At 56.4% G+C, this 17,126-nt stretch overlaps 7 protein-coding genes across 7 annotated transcripts; 3 read left to right on the top strand and 4 right to left on the bottom strand.

The window, feature by feature from the left end:
* Positions 1–771: 771 nt before the first annotated feature.
* On the bottom strand, positions 772–2,101 carry QBC33DRAFT_367779 (uncharacterized protein). Its single transcript, XM_060423969.1, has 3 exons — positions 1,981–2,101; positions 1,533–1,867; positions 772–1,474 (listed from the first exon to the last, which is right to left on the bottom strand). The coding sequence occupies exons 2-3, from the start codon at positions 1,845–1,847 to the stop codon at positions 869–871; spliced, it is 921 nt and encodes a 306-aa protein (XP_060285177.1). The 5' UTR covers positions 1,848–1,867; positions 1,981–2,101; the 3' UTR covers positions 772–868.
* A 1,247-nt stretch (positions 2,102–3,348) lies between these two features.
* Positions 3,349–4,629, top strand: QBC33DRAFT_448664 (mitochondrial carrier domain-containing protein; the record flags this gene model as incomplete). Its single annotated transcript, XM_060424482.1, has 3 exons — positions 3,349–3,521; positions 3,592–4,333; positions 4,417–4,629. The coding sequence occupies 3 exons, from the start codon at positions 3,349–3,351 to the stop codon at positions 4,627–4,629; spliced, it is 1,128 nt and encodes a 375-aa protein (XP_060285176.1).
* A 973-nt stretch (positions 4,630–5,602) lies between these two features.
* QBC33DRAFT_448685 (Phox domain-containing protein) lies at positions 5,603–6,423 on the bottom strand (the record flags this gene model as incomplete). The annotated part of the gene is made up of 2 exons (XM_060424484.1): positions 5,603–5,631; positions 5,874–6,423. 2 exons carry the CDS (start codon positions 6,421–6,423, stop codon positions 5,603–5,605), a joined length of 579 nt encoding a protein of 192 aa, XP_060285175.1.
* Positions 6,424–7,169: 746 nt separating this feature from the next.
* On the bottom strand, positions 7,170–9,108 carry QBC33DRAFT_367729 (Pre-mRNA splicing factor PRP21 like protein-domain-containing protein). The gene is made up of 2 exons (XM_060423968.1): positions 7,627–9,108; positions 7,170–7,568 (listed from the first exon to the last, which is right to left on the bottom strand). Exons 1-2 carry the CDS (start codon positions 8,930–8,932, stop codon positions 7,258–7,260), a joined length of 1,617 nt encoding a protein of 538 aa, XP_060285174.1. The 5' UTR covers positions 8,933–9,108; the 3' UTR covers positions 7,170–7,257.
* A 978-nt stretch (positions 9,109–10,086) lies between these two features.
* QBC33DRAFT_557719 (Dolichyl-phosphate-mannose-protein mannosyltransferase-domain-containing protein) lies at positions 10,087–13,254 on the top strand (the record flags this gene model as incomplete). The annotated part of the gene is made up of 4 exons (XM_060429823.1): positions 10,087–10,334; positions 10,398–10,687; positions 10,744–12,494; positions 12,682–13,254. 4 exons carry the CDS (start codon positions 10,087–10,089, stop codon positions 13,252–13,254), a joined length of 2,862 nt encoding a protein of 953 aa, XP_060285173.1.
* Positions 13,255–14,866: 1,612 nt separating this feature from the next.
* Positions 14,867–16,090, top strand: QBC33DRAFT_367349 (putative coiled-coil domain-protein). Its single transcript, XM_060423964.1, has 2 exons — positions 14,867–15,206; positions 15,353–16,090. The coding sequence occupies exons 1-2, from the start codon at positions 15,035–15,037 to the stop codon at positions 15,913–15,915; spliced, it is 735 nt and encodes a 244-aa protein (XP_060285172.1). The 5' UTR covers positions 14,867–15,034; the 3' UTR covers positions 15,916–16,090.
* Positions 16,091–16,265: 175 nt separating this feature from the next.
* Positions 16,266–17,117, bottom strand: QBC33DRAFT_513866 (uncharacterized protein; the record flags this gene model as incomplete). The annotated part of the gene is made up of 2 exons (XM_060426012.1): positions 16,266–16,931; positions 16,971–17,117. 2 exons carry the CDS (start codon positions 17,115–17,117, stop codon positions 16,266–16,268), a joined length of 813 nt encoding a protein of 270 aa, XP_060285171.1.
* Positions 17,118–17,126: the final 9 nt, after the last annotated feature.

Below are 17,126 nucleotides of genomic sequence, written 5' to 3'. Positions count from 1 at the left end.
ACCGACGCAGGGCCTGTTTGCATTGGAGTTGTAACTGGCTGGCAAGTTCGATTTGAGGGAGATGGTGAGGGGGAGTGGGAGGAGGAGTCCGAACGGCTGGTGGTGTTCTAGCCAGCTGGCACACTGCGGTATTGGAATGATGGTGGAATTTCTTTTGCGTCGTATTGGTTTCCGTTGCGCTTCTGCATACCTACTTGGTAAATAGTCCTTGGCCTCGAGGCCTTGCTGCGCCCCCTGAGGCGCCGCAGGCCGAGCTTGGATGGGTTGAATCAGAACCCCCCACATAGTAGGGGCGTACTATTTGGTTGCAACCAAGTGCCTCGTTAGGGTAGTCAATGAAAGATGCATTTCAAAAACGGAATAGGTCTTCCAGGTGGATGGAAATAAGGTCATCATCATCACATCGTTGTTGGGCCCCTGGCTTTGACCGAGAAGATATTGTAGTCCACGATGTTCCCCGTGCATTATTGATAAACGACTTACCCAGACTCAACCCCCCTTCCCTACTCAGCTCCTCCTACTCCTATCTAGTAACAGTTTATTGCAACGCTTCGTCATCACACGGGATATCCACAAGTCCAAATCAATGCGTCGCTCGAACGGCCAATTTCCCATCGCCCCCGGGCGCCACGCTCTCGTCGTCGGAACTCCATCCCCCTTCGAATCCACTGGCATTCGCGAATATACCCCCTCCGGCCCGCTCAGCAATGGAAAACCCCGTCCGTCGCACGGAGCTACGTGAACATGTTCTGTCTAGGTTATCGAGTCCGAGCAGTTTCTCCCGCAATCGAGACCGTGCAAGCTGGACTTCTAACGTAATGTCTGTGATGGCCGTGGCGCCCGCCTGCGAGACAATGCCGCAGGGGGTTCAGACTAGCGACGGGCTTCCTCGACCGGCGTGGTTTATCTTGCACAGTCGGAAGGAAAACCACCACTCCAGTCTCCCCGTCCAGGGCAAATCCAGCCACTCATACGATGCCCTGTCGGCCGGCGGGAACAGCTCGGCCTTTGCCAGGTACGGGTGCTTGAATTCTGTCCGTGCGAATCCCAGGCATAGCTCCCGAGAACCGTCAACCCGCAGAGTCGTGCCGGCACGGTCCAGGCGGAACTCCCCGACGGAGGCTTGGTTGCCGTTGGAATAGCGGATGAGCAGCCCGGTGATTTGCGAGTGAGTCGAAAATTCCCTCTGGCAGAGGACAATTTCCACAACGTTTTCGAGTAAGGCAAGGGTATAGAAATAATTCCCAATAGATCCTCGTTTCGGATAGGGAGACAGTGGATTTGGCAGCGCGGGAAATCCGTGATGGATGGTAGATTGGTTGGTCGCCAGGTGGTGAATGCCGGCAGGGGAGTCGTTAAAATAGACCCGAGTCGGGGTATTTGCAGATGTGAATATGCGAGTCCACGCGGTGGGAGGCCTCCATAGTAATAAGTGCGGCCCTACTGTGGTTACCCGGCCTCTATTGGTTCTGAACTGGCTCACGGTTTAGAAATGGGGTGTGCAAAGTGTAGGCAGGCGCCGCTGCTCTTACCAATATGGCCACACCATGGTATTGTCTACCAAGTAGTTTCCAGACCTCCGAGATAAACTCGCCCGAGTCGAGTGGCGTGTAAATCCATACCGCATACTTGTGATAGGCATCGACGTCCTTATAAAAGACCATGTCCTCTCCCTCAACGTGGGCGTGGAGAGATATAAGACGGCCGCTGTAGCAGGCGGAATACCCTGTGACTATCGAATCATTGACAATGAATGGGGCCATTCTGAGGCTGCCTAGAGTCGATTGGTTGGTATCTGTAGGAGACAGACTATGGAAGCGAAGAAGTTGCGTTTGGCACCGCGGCATGGGGGTAGACCATGAAATAGCTATACGGGGGATGTTAGAGTCGGGTGCAGCAGGATCAATGACATGCCGAAGCTTTAGCCCCTTTTCTGGTACATCAGCATAAGTTTATCTGGAGGATGACATTGCAGCTTACATCCGACTTTGTTTGGAACCTTTTGGAGATCGATATGGTCCGCCACTATACTCCTGGCTTCGCATTGTCAAAGTTGGCAGAGTCCCTAGAGTGGGAAAATACTATCTGCCTGACGCCCAGGTGGTCTCCTGAGATATAAAGGGAGTCAACTAGCGGCGTCTTGCTGGGATCGAAGATCTGGATATCTCCGGATCCCTCGTCGCGGGCGTTCGACAAAGTTACAATGTAACGAACACCATCAATGAGGATATAACGAGCCCATATGCTTGACGAGATGTCGACACAGCAGTCTGAGCTCCGGCGAGCAAAGCAAGCCTCTCCGATGGTAGTTATAGCACACTCGTGGAGAAGGTGCCCTGCAACCATCGACCAGATCTCCATCGGCAAAACCTGGCCCATGTCCTCATCAGCCTCTCAGCAAGTATCTGGCGAATCCTATTACGCCGCCTGCATAGTTCCGATGCTCAAGGATCAAAAGAGTATGCCGTCGCCTGAAGGAACGGTGGAGATGGATGGAATGGCGCAAATGTTAGGCATCCCGAGTGGCAACCAACAGCGTGACCATCACGATGGCTGCAGGCACCTATGCATGGGCTGAACCTCAATGCCAGACTCTCGTCCAGATAATCGACGAGATAAGCGTAAGCAAACCGAGAAGATATTAGACCAGCAAGCGTAACTGATTCTATCAGTAAGTTTCCTAGGTAGGCATCTTGAATACTTACTTGCAACAATTAATTCGCCCTCTGTTAGCTCAAAACGACAGAGCCCGCAAAGGGAAGGAACGCATTTGCGTGGCACATAGTCATCTGATTCGTCCGATTCCATTGTATCTATTACATCGCCATCCAAGACACAAGAGCTTCTTCAGAGCGAGTAAAGGAAAGGGAACATAAATATTTTTTTATTTTTTTTTTAGGGGGGGGGGGGGAGGGGGGTGTAAGTCGAGCGTAGGCGCCTGGTTTATGTCGCGCGTAACCTCGCGCCACCGCTCATTCATCTCGTTCGGGATACGCTCGGTCTTGACGTTTCCTAGGCGCCTCCTCTGTTCCATTCGCCGTCTTGTTCTAGATCTTCTTTACGCATTAGGTTGCTATAGGATTCAGTCGACCACCTTGGAGCTTATCTATAAAGAAGGGGAAGTAAATATGCTAGTGGCGGAAACAACGGTTTTGATAGTAATTAGATCATTACCTATGTAATAAAGGGGAAATACTGCTTATGAACATACTAAAAGAACTGGGCTCATCCTTTTTATCTTATCGGAGAAATTGTGCTTCCAGCCTCCAATCCAAGAAATCTAATGTCAAGATAAAAGGTCTCGATATACCCCTTTCTGCCGGCGCTCCAGAGGGGATAGCCTACAGCATGGCATCCCAAGAACATCGCTCCGACCGAGACTCGACGACGCGCCCGCGGCTTCCTCTAGTTCAGTCGCGCGAGACGGGCGACATTGTTCCACTGTCGCCTCAAGATGGCCAAGATGGACCAGAAAAGGCCAATCCCTTTGCCAAGTCCTGGGCACACTTTGTCGCAGGAGGGTGAGTCGGGATGGACCTATTTCCCTATCTTTGATCGGAGTCGGGAATGCTGACATAGACTGGCTTCTAGACTCGGGGGCATGACCGCTGCAGCCCTGACGGCGCCGCTGGACGTGCTCAAGACGCGGCTGCAATCCGACTTCTACCAAGCCCAGGTCCGAGCCAGCCGCGCATCCCACACGGCGACCCTCAACCCCGTCCGAGCCGGGATGCAGCACCTCAACGAGACGCTCCAGATCCTCGCCTCGGTATACCGGATCGAAGGGCCCAGGGCGCTGTTCAAGGGCCTGGGCCCCAACCTCGTCGGCGTGGTCCCGGCCCGCTCCATCAACTTCTACACGTACGGCAACGGCAAGCGGCTGATCGCGCAGTACCTCAACGGCGGCCGCGAGGCCGTGTGGGTGCACCTCAGCGCCGGCGTGCTGGCGGGGATCACGACCAGCACGGCGACGAACCCGATCTGGATGGTCAAGACGCGCCTGCAGCTGGACAAGAACGTGGCCGAGCAGAGCGGCGGCCTGACGAGGCGCCGCTACAAGAACAGCTGGCAATGCGTCCGCGACATTGTCCGCGACGAGGGCGTCCGCGGCCTGTACAAGGGCATGAGCGCCAGCTACCTCGGCGTCGCCGAGTCCACCCTGCACTGGATCCTCTACGAGCAGATGAAGGGCTCGCTGGCGAGGCGCGAGGCACTTATCCAGCTGAGCGGGAGGGAGAAGAACTGGTGGGATCACACTGTTGACTGGACCGGCAAGGTCGGCGCCGCCGGGGCCGCGAAGCTCGTGGCATCGGTGTTGACTTACCCACACGAGGTCAGTTCCCTGGTTCCTTTTACCCTGCTTTAGGTTGGTAAGAGAGGAGAGGTAAAGAGACCCTTGCGCTAACTATCTGCCAGGTCGCCCGGACACGGCTACGACAAGCGCCCCTTGCCGATGGCCGGCCCAAGTACACCGGACTCGTCCAGTGCTTCAAGCTCGTCTTCAAGGAAGAGGGCATGATGGGCCTCTACGGCGGCATGACCCCGCATCTCCTCAGGACGGTCCCTAGTGCCGCCATCATGTTCGGCATGTACGAGGGCATCCTGCACTTGCTACACACACCTGCTTAAATCGTCCCTCTCCACCATCCTCACTCACTCATCAAACGCATTTTCTGCTTTTCTTCTTTTTTTCCCTGGGCGTCCTATGTATATCATCTTGTATCACATGTATCACCTGTATCACCCTGTACAAACATTATAAAAGAAGGGGACCACACCACTCGATAAGGTCCCGGAGCATACCTCGATTTGGGGGTTTCGGTTTTGTGGGATAGACCACGTCTCGTGGCTTGTTGTAAGATTACATGTTCGAAGGGAACCATAGAGGGGTTGGGTGTCCGGAGGCATCGCAGCTGCTGCATATGGCGTTGGGGGCAGGGGAAAACAGCTTTGCTCTTTATTTATAGACATCACCGCATACAAAACAGGGCCTCAGAGAGATCCGGTTGCATTCAGTTGGTCGGCTTCGGGCTTACTCGTTGAGAGACGGGGGTGGAAGTTGTTTAATAAAGGGGGCCGTCCTATAATAATGAATAGACTGCGCTCCAACTAGAAATACGTGCTATGCCATCAAGTTGGGACGCCTATACTCCGCATACTGATGAAGGAATGAGAACGAGTACACAAGGGTTTCTTTCTGCAGACAAGAGAAGCGGCAATCACCACCAGCCAACCAAAATCACTCGGGGGTGGTTAGGAGAGTGACCGTCTCTCATCATCATGAATCGTCAAGGAAGCGGAAGCGCCGCTGCCCGCATCCCCCAAACAACACCCCCTTTTTCATAAACCCCCAAAACACAGCTCTCCAAAAACCCGCGTCAAAACGACGACAGACAGAACCTCAATCCTCCTCGTCCATCAATTTCCGCAACGCCTGCGTCTCGACCCAGCCCTTCGGGGGTCTCTTCCGCAGCTTCCTCGGCGGGCCGCGCGGGTGGTGATTGGTGGTGATGACGACGTTGTTGTTGTTGGTGTTCCGGGTCGCCGCCGGGGAGGAGGAGGCTGCCGAGGCTGCCGCGAAACGGCTGGCTAGCCGAAGGAGTCACCAGGCGTTGCGGTCCCAGTTCGGATCTGCGCATTTCAGGGGGGCCGCTAGTTAGCCCGGCATGAGGAAAAAGGAGGGTGGGGGGACCGGTTTCCCTCCGTCTCGTCCCGTTGCAGCCCGTCGTGTAACTCCGCCACACCGTTGCTTCGGGGTTCCACTTCACGCCGGGGCCGGGGTCGACAACGTCAAGATTCCCAGGTGTAGAAGTCCAACCGAGAAGGAAGGAAGGATATGTGGGGGAGAAGGGGGAGAAGAAGAAAAAACGCACCCTGAACAAAAGCCGCCAGGACCTTACTCCCAGTCTGCAGCAGCGGATGCCCGACGACGATCTTGAGGAACTTCTCGAGCCCGGCGCGGCGGCCTTCGATGACGTCGTCGCTGAATCGGTTGGTGAAGACCTTGCCGGGCAGCGGGGGGATGGTGACGCGGGCGCTCTCGCGCTCGAGGATGTCGCGGAAGTACTCAAAGTCGGAGTAGCGGCGGCGGACCGACGACTGGCGCAGCTTGAAGGCCGGGATGTTTGTGCGGCACAGGATCTCGTAGTCGGTGTACATGTGCCGGCCGATGCCGTGCGTGCGCGGGCTGCGCACCTCGATCTCGAGGAAGTTCTCGGGCGGCCCGTAGATCTCGTCAAACGACTGCTGCCGCGTGTCCGGCATCGACTGGAGGATCGGCCGGTGCAGCCGCGCCGCGGCCGCCTGCGCCTGCTCCATGGACGACGGCGATAGGGGCGGCGAGGTGGGCGACTTCTGCGGCTCGGCGCTCGTCGCGCGAGCCGCTGTCCCTTGGCCGTCGGACGCCGTTTTGGCGGTGTTCATTCGCGCAAGGTCGGTTATTTGGCTGAGTGGGAGGTGCAAGGGCTGGTCGAGCTGTGTGCAACTACAACACAACTCGGGGCTAGGATTCACGGGGTGACCTAGGTGAGTAGGAAAGAGGTTGGCGAAGTACGGATGTACAGAGTGCCACTTAGGGGGGTGGAGGTCACAAAAGGTGGGGGATAATATGATGAGAGTAATATTTGAGAACCTCCTCGCAGCTACAAGGTGGGGTCGGCAAGCCCCTCCTCGCAACCTGTATGGATTGGCGCGCAATTGAGGAAAAGGGCACATGCACCTCGAAGAGCACGAATACATGCGCCATTAAGAGCTTCTCGTTGTACAATACAATACATGGCATGACGAATTGCGTTCTGGCTATGTAGGCTTGGTGGTAGGTGCAGTCTCTCTACCTACATACAGCACCACCTCCGTTATTGACTTCAAAGGCCATGAAACGAAGCTTTCCTTTGCTTTTCCTCCATCTTCTTCCCTTGCCCTGGCACTACCCAGATATCACTAGTAATGCCGTCTGAGCCAGGATGGCGATTGGAAGCTGTGAAATGAAGATGGTATGAGCCTCGAAAGCAACGGACGCAGTTGTAAGCAACTTTCCTCACCTTCCAACGCCAATGAACAGCCCATACTCCAACACACTCCATACACACGACCACGGAACCTTGCTGCGCCGTAGTCTGGTCCCGCCGCAATCTGGCCCCGCCGCGTGTATTATGCGGCTTAGATGTAGACCTGTACTCGAGGCCATACCTCCCCTCGAGGTCGACGAGATGGCATATATCCCATCACAATACTCCACACAAAGATATGCTAGCCGTCCTACTTCTTCTCAGCAAACTTCTGATGGATGGCTCGGATCTGCTCCTCGACGTTGACGCTCTGAAGGTGGTTAATATGCCCCTGGCTCTTGCCCTCCGGGTTGCCGTCGAAGCTGTGGATGGCCGCCTTCTTCCTGCGAGCCTGTTCCTCTTCTGATACAGGCTGGCCGGTAACACCGTCGAAGACGTCGCTCCGCTGGCTGGCAAGGCGCTTCAAGTTGTTCGCGACATCCGCCGTGGACAAGTTTGTCGTAGCGTACCGCGAATCTGCCTTGGCCTTCTGCTCCTTCCAGCGAGGATCCAGGAGTTCGACTGAAAGTTCTGTTAGCAGGGACCTTCAATCTCAAAGGGGTTCGGTCCATCTACTCACTCCTCATATGCTCCTCGAGCTCGTTCAAGGGAATCTGCTGCTTGCAATTGGGGCACAGGGCCATCTGCCCGCCGAACTTGTTGGCAGCCCTGGCAGCCGCTCTCGGGACGTAGTTCTCCCTGATCTTCATCGGCGCAGCGCCTCCCTTTGCCTCGGCATGCGCGTGCTGCATGCGGGCGCGTGCCTGCTCCCGTTCCTGGATTCTCTGGGCCTCCTCTTGTTCCTGCGCTGATGCCGTCCGCATGGGATATGAAGCGGCGCCGTTGAAAGACGTCTGGGGACTTGGCACTTGGGTGGGTTGATAGGGCTGCACTGGAGGTGCTTGAGCACCGTACGTCTGCTGGGGGTAAGCATTATAGCTCGTGTCATCGAAGGGGAACGCCTCCTCTATCCGCAGGTTCGAGCTGATAGAATGTTTGTTCTTCTCCTCAAGCGAGGCATATTGCAGGTCGTTGAGTGTCGTCGGCGGAGGGAGATTGGCTTGATCATCGGACTCGTTGAAGACAATGGTCTCGACGACGACAAAGTCGTTCCAGTCAATGCTCGCGAACTCGACCTTCTTCTGTTCTTCCTCCTCCTCCTGCCTGATCTTCTCTGCCTCCCGCCATTTGGCATATTCGGCTCGTTGTTTTGCCCGCGTTAGGACGCGGTATTTATCCTCCACATTCAGCTTCAGCTCAGCGATCCGCTCCTGCTGTGCCTTGGTGCCTTCGCCGTTGACGCCGCCCTCGCGCAAAAGCGTCGAGTATTGGTCGACCATGCTTTGGAAGAAGTTGTGGAAGGTGTGATTGGGCATGAGAAACTGGAACTGGGGGTTGCCGGCCTCACGCTGGGCGAGTTGCGTCATGAACTGCCGTCCGTTCTTGGCGACAAACAGGGCAGTTAGTCGCACGATCTCCAAATCTTTCTGGCTCATACGAGGCATACGGGCTGAAAACTGGAAGTCGGGAGGCTTTTGGGGACCTTTCGGTTCCTCCTTCACGGGTGCAGAGGCTGTCTCTCCTGCCCGGCCGGCAGCGACGGCAGTGCCCCGGCCCGCCTTGATTTCTTGCTTTCGCCATTCGTAGTATGCATTGTAGGGATCTGAGCTGCTCATCAAGAAGTTGAACTTGGGGTTTGTACCGTGGTTCTCTCGGATGCGCTGCTCGAGGCCGAGTCCTCCACGCATAACATAGCCGGCCGTCTTCTCGATCGCCTCGCGGATCTCGCCTGGAGGAGGAATGATTACGCCAGTCGGAGGTTTGAGGTTATCAAGCGAGTCTGCAGCCGAAGCTGCAGTATCGCCATTTGTTGCAGCTTGTGCCATCGTCACACTGGTTGACGAGGGATGTGGGCTCGGCAGGTGCTCACGAGAGTCGAATTCCAGGTTGACTTGTTTGCGGATGTACTCTCGATGTGAGGTCGGGTTTGAAAAACGCGTTTTCGTCAATTGAATGGAAATGTGGCCCGTGCACAAGGCTACCAATACCTGGGTGCTTCCACAGTGAGATGCCCAGGTGGCGGGGACGGGACCGTCCATCTGGCCGGCGAGGGAACTTCTATTTTCCAGATTTCTATACTTAGGTACTAGTAGGTGCGGTACCACCCGGCCTTAATTTAGCTACCCAGGTACCTCTGCTGAAAAATACGAGGTTGTCTTGACTGTCTTGACTCGTGCTCTTTGACAAATGTGGCTTGCGACTGGTCGCGCTGGGAAAATTCCAGTGCAGAATGCAGAATCCAGGGGGCTAAATTCCTCGAGCTGCTGAGTGGGCAGAAGGAGGTATGTACATACATACATAGAGCCTTCTCTCTAGCCAAACATCGTCTGCACTACCACCAAAACTACTGTATAGAGAGACTAGGGAGGGATACTAAACTATGTTAATTGAACTATTTTCAACTAATTAGTACTTGAACAAGGTACGCGTTCCAGCCAAGCGGCTCACTTGGGAGGGAGGTATTGCTTGCTCGTGTTAAAAGGACCAACAACCAATCAAGGCGCCCCGCCCCGCAAATGCGTGCAGCTTGCTGGGGAGTGTGCTTTTATGGGACCCCCAATGGAACCTAGGGATACACGGATAAGGCCACTTAAGCTACAAATTTATTGCGCAGCTTCGCCTTCCTCCCCCTTTCCAGCTCCATCAGCCCTAGGAACGAAGGCAAGGAGTCAAGATAATCGGACTCACTGGTCTGGTGTCGTCTCAGTACTGCTGCTACTGCCAATTTCTTCCTCTTCCCTTCCTCTCCGTCTCCTCCTAGCCCTGGAATGACGGCCTTGTAATGACACGTTAACCTTCTCGACTTTCGTTAATCCTGGTTTACTTGCCTTCCGAGTACCGGCTGAAGTCGCGATTCTTTTCCGCGTTCTGCCTCGCCGGTGTTGACGATTCATTCGCAACAAAGCTCCCTGCCTGAACAACATCTCTGCCATCTCGCCATCTTCTTGTCCCCTACCCAGCCGACAGCAACGCCCCCAAGATGGGTCGCCCAGCTGGCGCGAAATCGCCAGCCTCGCGGGCCTCGCCTCCGCGTGGAAGCTCGCCCAAGTCCAAGTCGAAGGCAGGAAAGCGACCTGACGACTACAGCTCGGATGGCGTCCAGGACAACGATGTTTTCCTGCTCCCCGTCTCTGACTACCAGATTATGGTGGCATTGACCGTTGTCGCCGCCGCTGTTCGCCTTTTCCGCATATACCAGCCCACGAGCGTCGTCTTCGACGAGGTCCAGTACGCAGCTCCTTGTCCTTGATTTCTTGCCTATAGTGGCTAACGAACAACCTACCCCTCTAGCTTCGGTGGCTTTGCCTCAAAATACGTCAAGGGCAAGTTCTTCATGGACGTGCACCCACCGCTGGCCAAACTCCTCATCACCTTGTTCGGCTGGGCGGCTGGCTTCGACGGAGAATTCGACTTCAAGGATATTGGCAAAGATTATCTCGAGCCCGGCGTCCCATATGTTGCCATGCGCCTGTTTCCGGCCATCTGCGGCATCCTTCTGGCCCCGACCATGTTCCTTACCTTGAAGGCTGCAAACTGCAGGACCTTTACTGCGATCTTGGGAACTGGGCTCATCATCTTCGGTTAGTAATTGCCGCCCTGAGTAGCCCGGGTTACACTTGCTCATCTTTACGTACAGAGAACGGCCTCCTTACCCAGGCTCGATTGATCCTGCTCGACTCTCCCCTGATGATTACCACGGCATTCAGTGCCCTGGCTTTCTTCTCCTTCAGCAACCAGCATGAGCAGGGTCCCACAAAGGCTTTCCAGCCCAGTTGGTGGTTTTGGCTTATCATGACCGGCCTCGGCTTGGGTATGACTGTCAGCATCAAGTGGACTGGTCTGTTTACAATCGCCTGGGTCGGCGCCTTGACTCTGGTGCAACTCTGGGTATTGATTGGCGATGCGAAGACGGTTACTCTGCGTGTTCTGGCCAAGCATTTCATGGCCCGGGTGTTCTGCCTGATTGTCATTCCCGTGACTTTCTACATGGCCATGTTCGCTGTCCACTTCCTCTGCCTTGTCAACCCCGGCGATGGTGATGGCTTCATGAGCTCTGAATTCCAGGCTACTCTGAACTCCAAGGGCATGCAGGATGTCCCTGTCGACGTACTGTTGGGCAGCCGAGTCAGCATTCGGCACTTCAACACCCAAGGCGGTTACTTGCACTCGCATCCGCTGATGTACCCGACCGGCTCCAAGCAGCAGCAGATCACCCTCTATCCCCACAAGGACGAGAACAACATCTGGCTGCTTGAGAACCAGACGCAACCCCTCGATATCCATGGCGAGCCCATCAATGGGACCCTCGCTTGGGATAATCTCCCCGAACCCCACTACATCAAGGACGGAGATGTTCTCCGGCTCTATCATTCGCCCACTCACCGCCGTCTGCATTCCCACGACGTGCGGCCCCCGATCACTGAAGTCGACTGGCAAAACGAAGTGTCGGCTTACGGATACGAAGGATTTGAGGGCGACGCGAATGATTTCTTCAAGGTCGAGATCGTCAAGCAGTCGTCCAAGGGTGGTGAGGCTCAATCCAGGGTCCGTACCATCGAGACCAAGTTCAGGCTTGTTCACGTCATGACGGGATGCGTCCTCTTCTCCCACAAGGTTAAGCTCCCCGACTGGGCTTCTGAGCAGCAAGAAGTTACCTGTGCCCGCGGCGGATCGCTCCCCAACAGCCTGTGGTACATTGAATGGAACGACCACCCGATGCTCGGCGACGACGCCGAGAAGGTCAACTATGCCCGCCCCAGTTTCTTCTCAAAGTTCTGGGAGCTGCAGAAGGTCATGTGGAAGACCAATGCTGGACTTGTCGAGTCTCACGCTTGGGACTCGCGCCCTCCCTCGTGGCCAATTCTTCAGCGAGGCATTAATTTCTGGGGCAAGGAGCACCGCCAGATCTATTTGATGGGCAACCCCGTTGTTTGGTGGAGCGCGAGTGCCGCGGTCGTCATCTACGTTCTTTTCAAGGGCATCGCTGTCCTTCGATGGCAGCGCAGCTGCAACGACTACGCTAACAACACTTTCAAGCGCTTCGACTACGAGGTCGGCACATCCGTCCTCGGCTGGGCCCTGCACTACTTCCCCTTCTTCCTCATGCAGCGCCAGTTGTTCCTTCACCACTACTTCCCGGCCCTATACTTCTCCGTCATCGCACTCTGCCAGGTATTCGATTTCGTCACCGCGAGGGTCGGCGCTCTTGGCATCAAGGACAAGCCAGTCATCAACCGGGCCGGCGCCGTTCTGTTCCTGGCTTTGTCCATAGTGGTCTTCGGTCTCTTCGCTCCGCTCGCATACGGCAATACCTGGACCAAGTCGGAGTGCAACCGTGTCAAGTTGTTCAATACTTGGGACTTTGATTGCAACACCTTCTTTGACAGCGTAAGTGATGATCCTTCTGGGCTGATCCCAGAGAGAGCATTGCCAGAACGGGGCTAGGATGCTTGGAGTAGCAAATGCTGTACAATAAGCTGTCGGAGTGGCGGTCGTTCAGCAAATACGTTCAGAGGCAGACCAAAATCTGCATGTGATGACGAGACGCGTGGACTAACAGGGTGTGTTATGATAGTACGATGCCTACAACGCTCTACCTTCGACCAAGGCAGCCGACCAGACTCCGCAAAAGTCGGTAGTCCCTCCATCGGCCCCCCCACCAGTGGTTGGCGGCGAGCAAGCACAGATCCCGATAGCAGGCGAGCCAAACCAGGCTGGAATTTCAGGGGCCCCCGTGCCTCCCGGGCAACGCGTCCTGTCCCGCGAGGAGCGCGTTGAGTACCGCGACCAAGATGGAAACCTCCTGAACGAGGAGCAGGTGAAGGCCTTGGAAGGCAAGGTCGAGTTCAAGACCCGCTACGAGACGCGCATGCGCGTCGTCGACGCGGATGGCAACGAGCTACCGATGCCCGAGGGCGGTTGGCCGCAGGATCAAGCGAACCCAGCCGGCGGCGCTCCGGAGGGCGTGGCTCCCCCTCACCCTGACGTCGAGGGTGCCAATCGGGAGACCAAGCTCGGTTCGAAGAACCTGGTCCCTGACGACCCGCTTCCCGACGCCAAGAGGAGCGTTGCGGGCCAGAAGGAAAAGGAGGGGAAGAGCGCGAAGCCGGCCAGCGAGAACAACGAGGCTACCGCACAGCAGGTTTGAGGGGGCTGTGGCTGAGTGTGGAGTGGTCGGCCTCGTCAAAATCGCGTCATGCCAGGGCGGTTCGGGGTAGACGCCGTGTGGAGTCCGGGGTTTTTTGCTTATGCTTGCTTGGTATGGTAAACTGGATGAATGGGCGAGGGTGTCTTTGGCTGCAAGTTCCGCAGCTCCTGGGCATAGAAAAGGATTTACAACTGACCTCCACTCCAACCCAACTAAATCACCACGATGGACAACCACTAATGCTAAGCGACGAACCTAGACGGTCGGCTCGGATCCCATGGGGGACAAGGATCCGGCCGAAGCCAAGGTCGAGAACAATCCTTTATTTTCATTTGTCACGTCATGTCAAGTAGTCGCGGTCATCTCTGTGCATAGGCGCAAGATTCCTCAGTCTAATCAGGGTCGCTACTGCTTGTCCTCACTTTGTTCCATCCGTGTCTAGCCTCCAGGGTATCAATTCGTGACCCCTTACTTAAAGCATACACATCACACATCAAGCCTCGGCACTAATCCTCAGACAACAGCAATATCAGAACCAGAAGGGGGCAAAGAGAGGTGACCCGTCCCGACTCTCCCAGCCTCAAGTCGTCTTCATAACCAGCTCGTAATCCGGCGGGCTCTCCCCATACCCCGCAGAATCGTCAAATCCATAACCCCCTCCCGCGACCTCCGTCCTCTCCTCGCGAACAGCACCACCCGCCCCCGAACTCGGGACCGACGCCCTATACGTGTGTTTGTCAGTCGGCGGCGGCGATGCGTTCCAGACCTGCGAGACGGGCATCCGTTAGCGGCGGTGGAGGGCGGCTCTGGGGGATGGTTGTGCAACTTGGGAAAGGGAGGAGGGGAAAGGGGGAGGGGGGTGGGTGACACACCGTGCCGTTGTCGTCGGTCCGCTTCGGGGCCCGGCCTTCGCGGATCTTGCGCGCTAAGTATCCGATTAGGGAGGATGGGCAGGGGAGGTGTTCGTGGGCCGTGTGTTGGGCGCGGCGGCAGCTTCTGGGTCGGTGGGCGGTGGCGTTGGTGTTGTACGGCGATGGTGCCGAGGTGGTGGTGTAGAAGATGGGGCTGAGGGGTGCGGTGCGTTTCTTGGAGCAGCACATGGTTGAGGATGGGGCTGTAACTGTGAAGGAGGTATTTACACTGGCAACGCTGGTTGAGATTCAAGGTCTATACAACGAAGTTCGAGACGGATGGAGGTGCAATTGCGTTTATATATACACATGCCTCACACAGCCTAGGCCATGGCGCGTCATAGCGACTCTCTTCATGCGTAAACTTACCAACAACCTCGATGGCGGAACGAGTGCGGTTCTTCCCCACGACTGCGCCGGAGGGATTTCCCTCCGTTGCGGCACTCTAGACCCCACTTTTCCCGCCGGCGCACCTCGCATTCGCTTCCACCGGCCGGCAAATGGTAAGCATGTGTACGTCGACGTCGAGTAATCAAGGAGGCCTTCAGAAGTGGTCGATCGTCTGTATCTGTACTAAGTATTCGATATTTTTACCTATTATCAGGGGAATGACAGGCTCCCAGATACCAACCTCTTTTGTTCAAGTCCTCCGTCTAGAGACTCGGGAGGTGGTGGGTGGTCCGTGCACTCATACACATCTATCTTTGAGTCTGACCGACGGATGAGGTCACGACAACCACCGAGAAATCTCGACGACCGAGACACCTATCGCCAAACGAAAAAAGCGGCATGATTCACATGAGTGATAGTACCCAATGAAAGAATAGTTGAAGGGTTTCAAAGGTTTAGTGACTCCCTAGGTAGCCGAGATGGCGCCTCGATTCGACTCACCTCCTCCCACCCCAAACTCATTTTCAAGGCCCAAACCGAGGCCGCCAAAGTCGCCGGCTCAAGTCGCTCAAATTCGGGTTCGAAACCGGAGGCGCGAATATCTAGAGAGGAACCCGGAGTATCTCAAGTCCGCGGAGCATGAGTTTGCCGGTAAGCCAGGTTGCCCCCTTGGGCTTCGAGGATGCGTGTAGGGTGAGCGACTGCAAGGCAGTCGGATTCACACCTCTCTAGCTATCTCGTCCTTCATTCCTTTTCCTCTTCTCCACCGCCGTAACCTGACGCTAACACCTCCCCAGACCCCCTCCTCTACGATTCCCTCATCCGCAGCTTCCACACCCCCGCGGAACGAGAAGCCGAGGGCCGAGCAAAGGGCTACTCCCGCACGCTAGAGATCTCCCTCCTCCGGGGCGAAGCCCGCCTGGCGAAGCTAGCAAGCGAGGCAGGCGGCGGCGGTGACGACGACGACACCCGCCCCGCAGGTCCCGCAGCAGGGGCCATGGCGCCACCTGCGACGGGGTTCGCGCTGGACGCGGACATTGCGCCCGCTCCGACGACGCGGGAGGAGGGCCGGGAGCGGTGGGAGGCGTTCGTGCGGGACCGGTTCGTGGCGGGGCGGGACGACGAGTTCGAGTACCGCGCCGTCGATGAGGACGACGACCTCGACGTGCTGGAGAGGATGGATCTCGAGGAGGCGTGGTTCGACGACGAGACGCCGGATTGGGCAAGCGGCGCTGGGGAGGGGGCGCGCGGGGGTGAGCAGGTGGCGGAGGTGGAGGTAGAGGAGGAGGAGGAGGAGGTCGGGAGGGGTTCGCGGCCGGAGAGGATACTGCATGGAGAGACGGGCGTGCAGGACTTCTGAGTTGGGCCTCAACACCTTGAGATTGACATGGGACTCGTTGCCTCCCTGCCATCCGTGCGAATCCCACCTCACCCTCGACCTCTAGGCCTCCTGAGGTCGGGCTTTCAGGAGTGGCCAACAAAGAGATAATGCAAACAGGGCATGGCAGGCATCTGTTCATACGACAACCCCTTCATCCAGTACAGCTATCCAGGAGCTTAGGTTTGTTGCTGGGGAATTATCGTCGGATACACGATACGCCATTCCATCAAAAGATGCACACGACGCCGATTTTCTTCCCCAACCATTTCTTCCTCACTCGTCCGCGTTCGACAGCCACTGTATCACGGTATTGGGGGTGTGGCTTGCAGTCACCAGAGGTCTGATTTCGAGGCCCAGCATGTCCTCCGTTTCGTGTCGTCCTCTTCGCAGCAGACCAGCTGCCAATCGGCCTTCAGTTTGTACGCTTGATGCTGGACCGACTGCTGGATATCTAGCAGGGCTCGATGGGTTTTTTCGATATCGCCCATAGCCGCCTTGATGGCCAACTCAAAGTCATCGAGGGGTTGGCCTTTGGACATCTCCTCGGCGTTCCCCGGTTGCGGCCAGATGTTGTCCAATGCCCGGCAAAGCTGCTGGATGAGGTAGAGGTGATTCACCGCCGCCTCCGCCCGCCGCATCGCGAGTCCAAAGCCCGTCGTATGGTGGATGACGAGCGGGTTACCACTGCCGAAGAAGTCTGCCAAGTTCTCGTCGACGTCTCCGGCGGGCCGGAAAGTCCGCAAATGTCCCATCATTCCCTCGATTTTTTCGTACGCGCCATAACACTCCCGAGCCAGTTCTGTGACCCGTCGAAAGCGTACCCGGTTCAGTGGGAGCCAGGTTCTGTCCCATACGGGCCAGGACTGCATGTTCATCCCGTGGAGGTATGTGAATAGAGGTTTCGCCCGCATTCGCTTCAGCGCTTCGATGCTAGTCTTGGCGAACACCTTCCCCTGTCGCGATACCCCGTCCGGCGGTGCTCGGCCGTTGACAGACTTGATGGTGTGAATATCGTCCTACAAGATTATCGAAACTATCCCGGCGTCCAACTGCACTGCCTCGAACTTCTTGGCCGGCGCTTCGCGCTCTCCCCGGCCAGGAGGGCGGCCGACTGTGTCGAATACTTTTGGAATCATGGGCTGGGGCGTGGTGGCACCGTCCGCCCCCGAATTACCTTCCATTGTGGCCTT

Source organism: Phialemonium atrogriseum (genome assembly GCF_030411735.1).
Source record: "Phialemonium atrogriseum strain 8032-3 unplaced genomic scaffold QBC33scaffold_8, whole genome shotgun sequence".
Taxonomy (NCBI): Eukaryota; Fungi; Ascomycota; class Sordariomycetes; order Cephalothecales; family Cephalothecaceae; genus Phialemonium; species Phialemonium atrogriseum.
This window is presented reverse-complemented; position numbering and strand designations above follow the sequence as displayed.

What these genes read in the sequence shown, in the direction of transcription:
- QBC33DRAFT_367779 (XM_060423969.1), bottom strand. Translation starts at nt 1,847, where the DNA reads ATGCCGCGGTGCCAAACGCAACTTCTTCGCTTCCATAGTCTGTCTCCT. An exon ending in ACCATGGTGTGGCCATATTG is followed by an intron (nt 1,475 to 1,532) that starts GTAAGAGCAGCG and finishes ACCGTGAGCCAG; the next exon opens with TTCAGAACCAATAGAGGCCG.
- QBC33DRAFT_367349 (XM_060423964.1), top strand. Translation starts at nt 15,035, where the DNA reads ATGGCGCCTCGATTCGACTCACCTCCTCCCACCCCAAACTCATTTTCA. An exon ending in CGCGGAGCATGAGTTTGCCG is followed by an intron (nt 15,207 to 15,352) that starts GTAAGCCAGGTT and finishes ACACCTCCCCAG; the next exon opens with ACCCCCTCCTCTACGATTCC.
- QBC33DRAFT_367729 (XM_060423968.1), bottom strand. Translation starts at nt 8,932, where the DNA reads ATGGCACAAGCTGCAACAAATGGCGATACTGCAGCTTCGGCTGCAGAC. An exon ending in GCTCGAGGAGCATATGAGGA is followed by an intron (nt 7,569 to 7,626) that starts GTGAGTAGATGG and finishes CAGAACTTTCAG; the next exon opens with TCGAACTCCTGGATCCTCGC.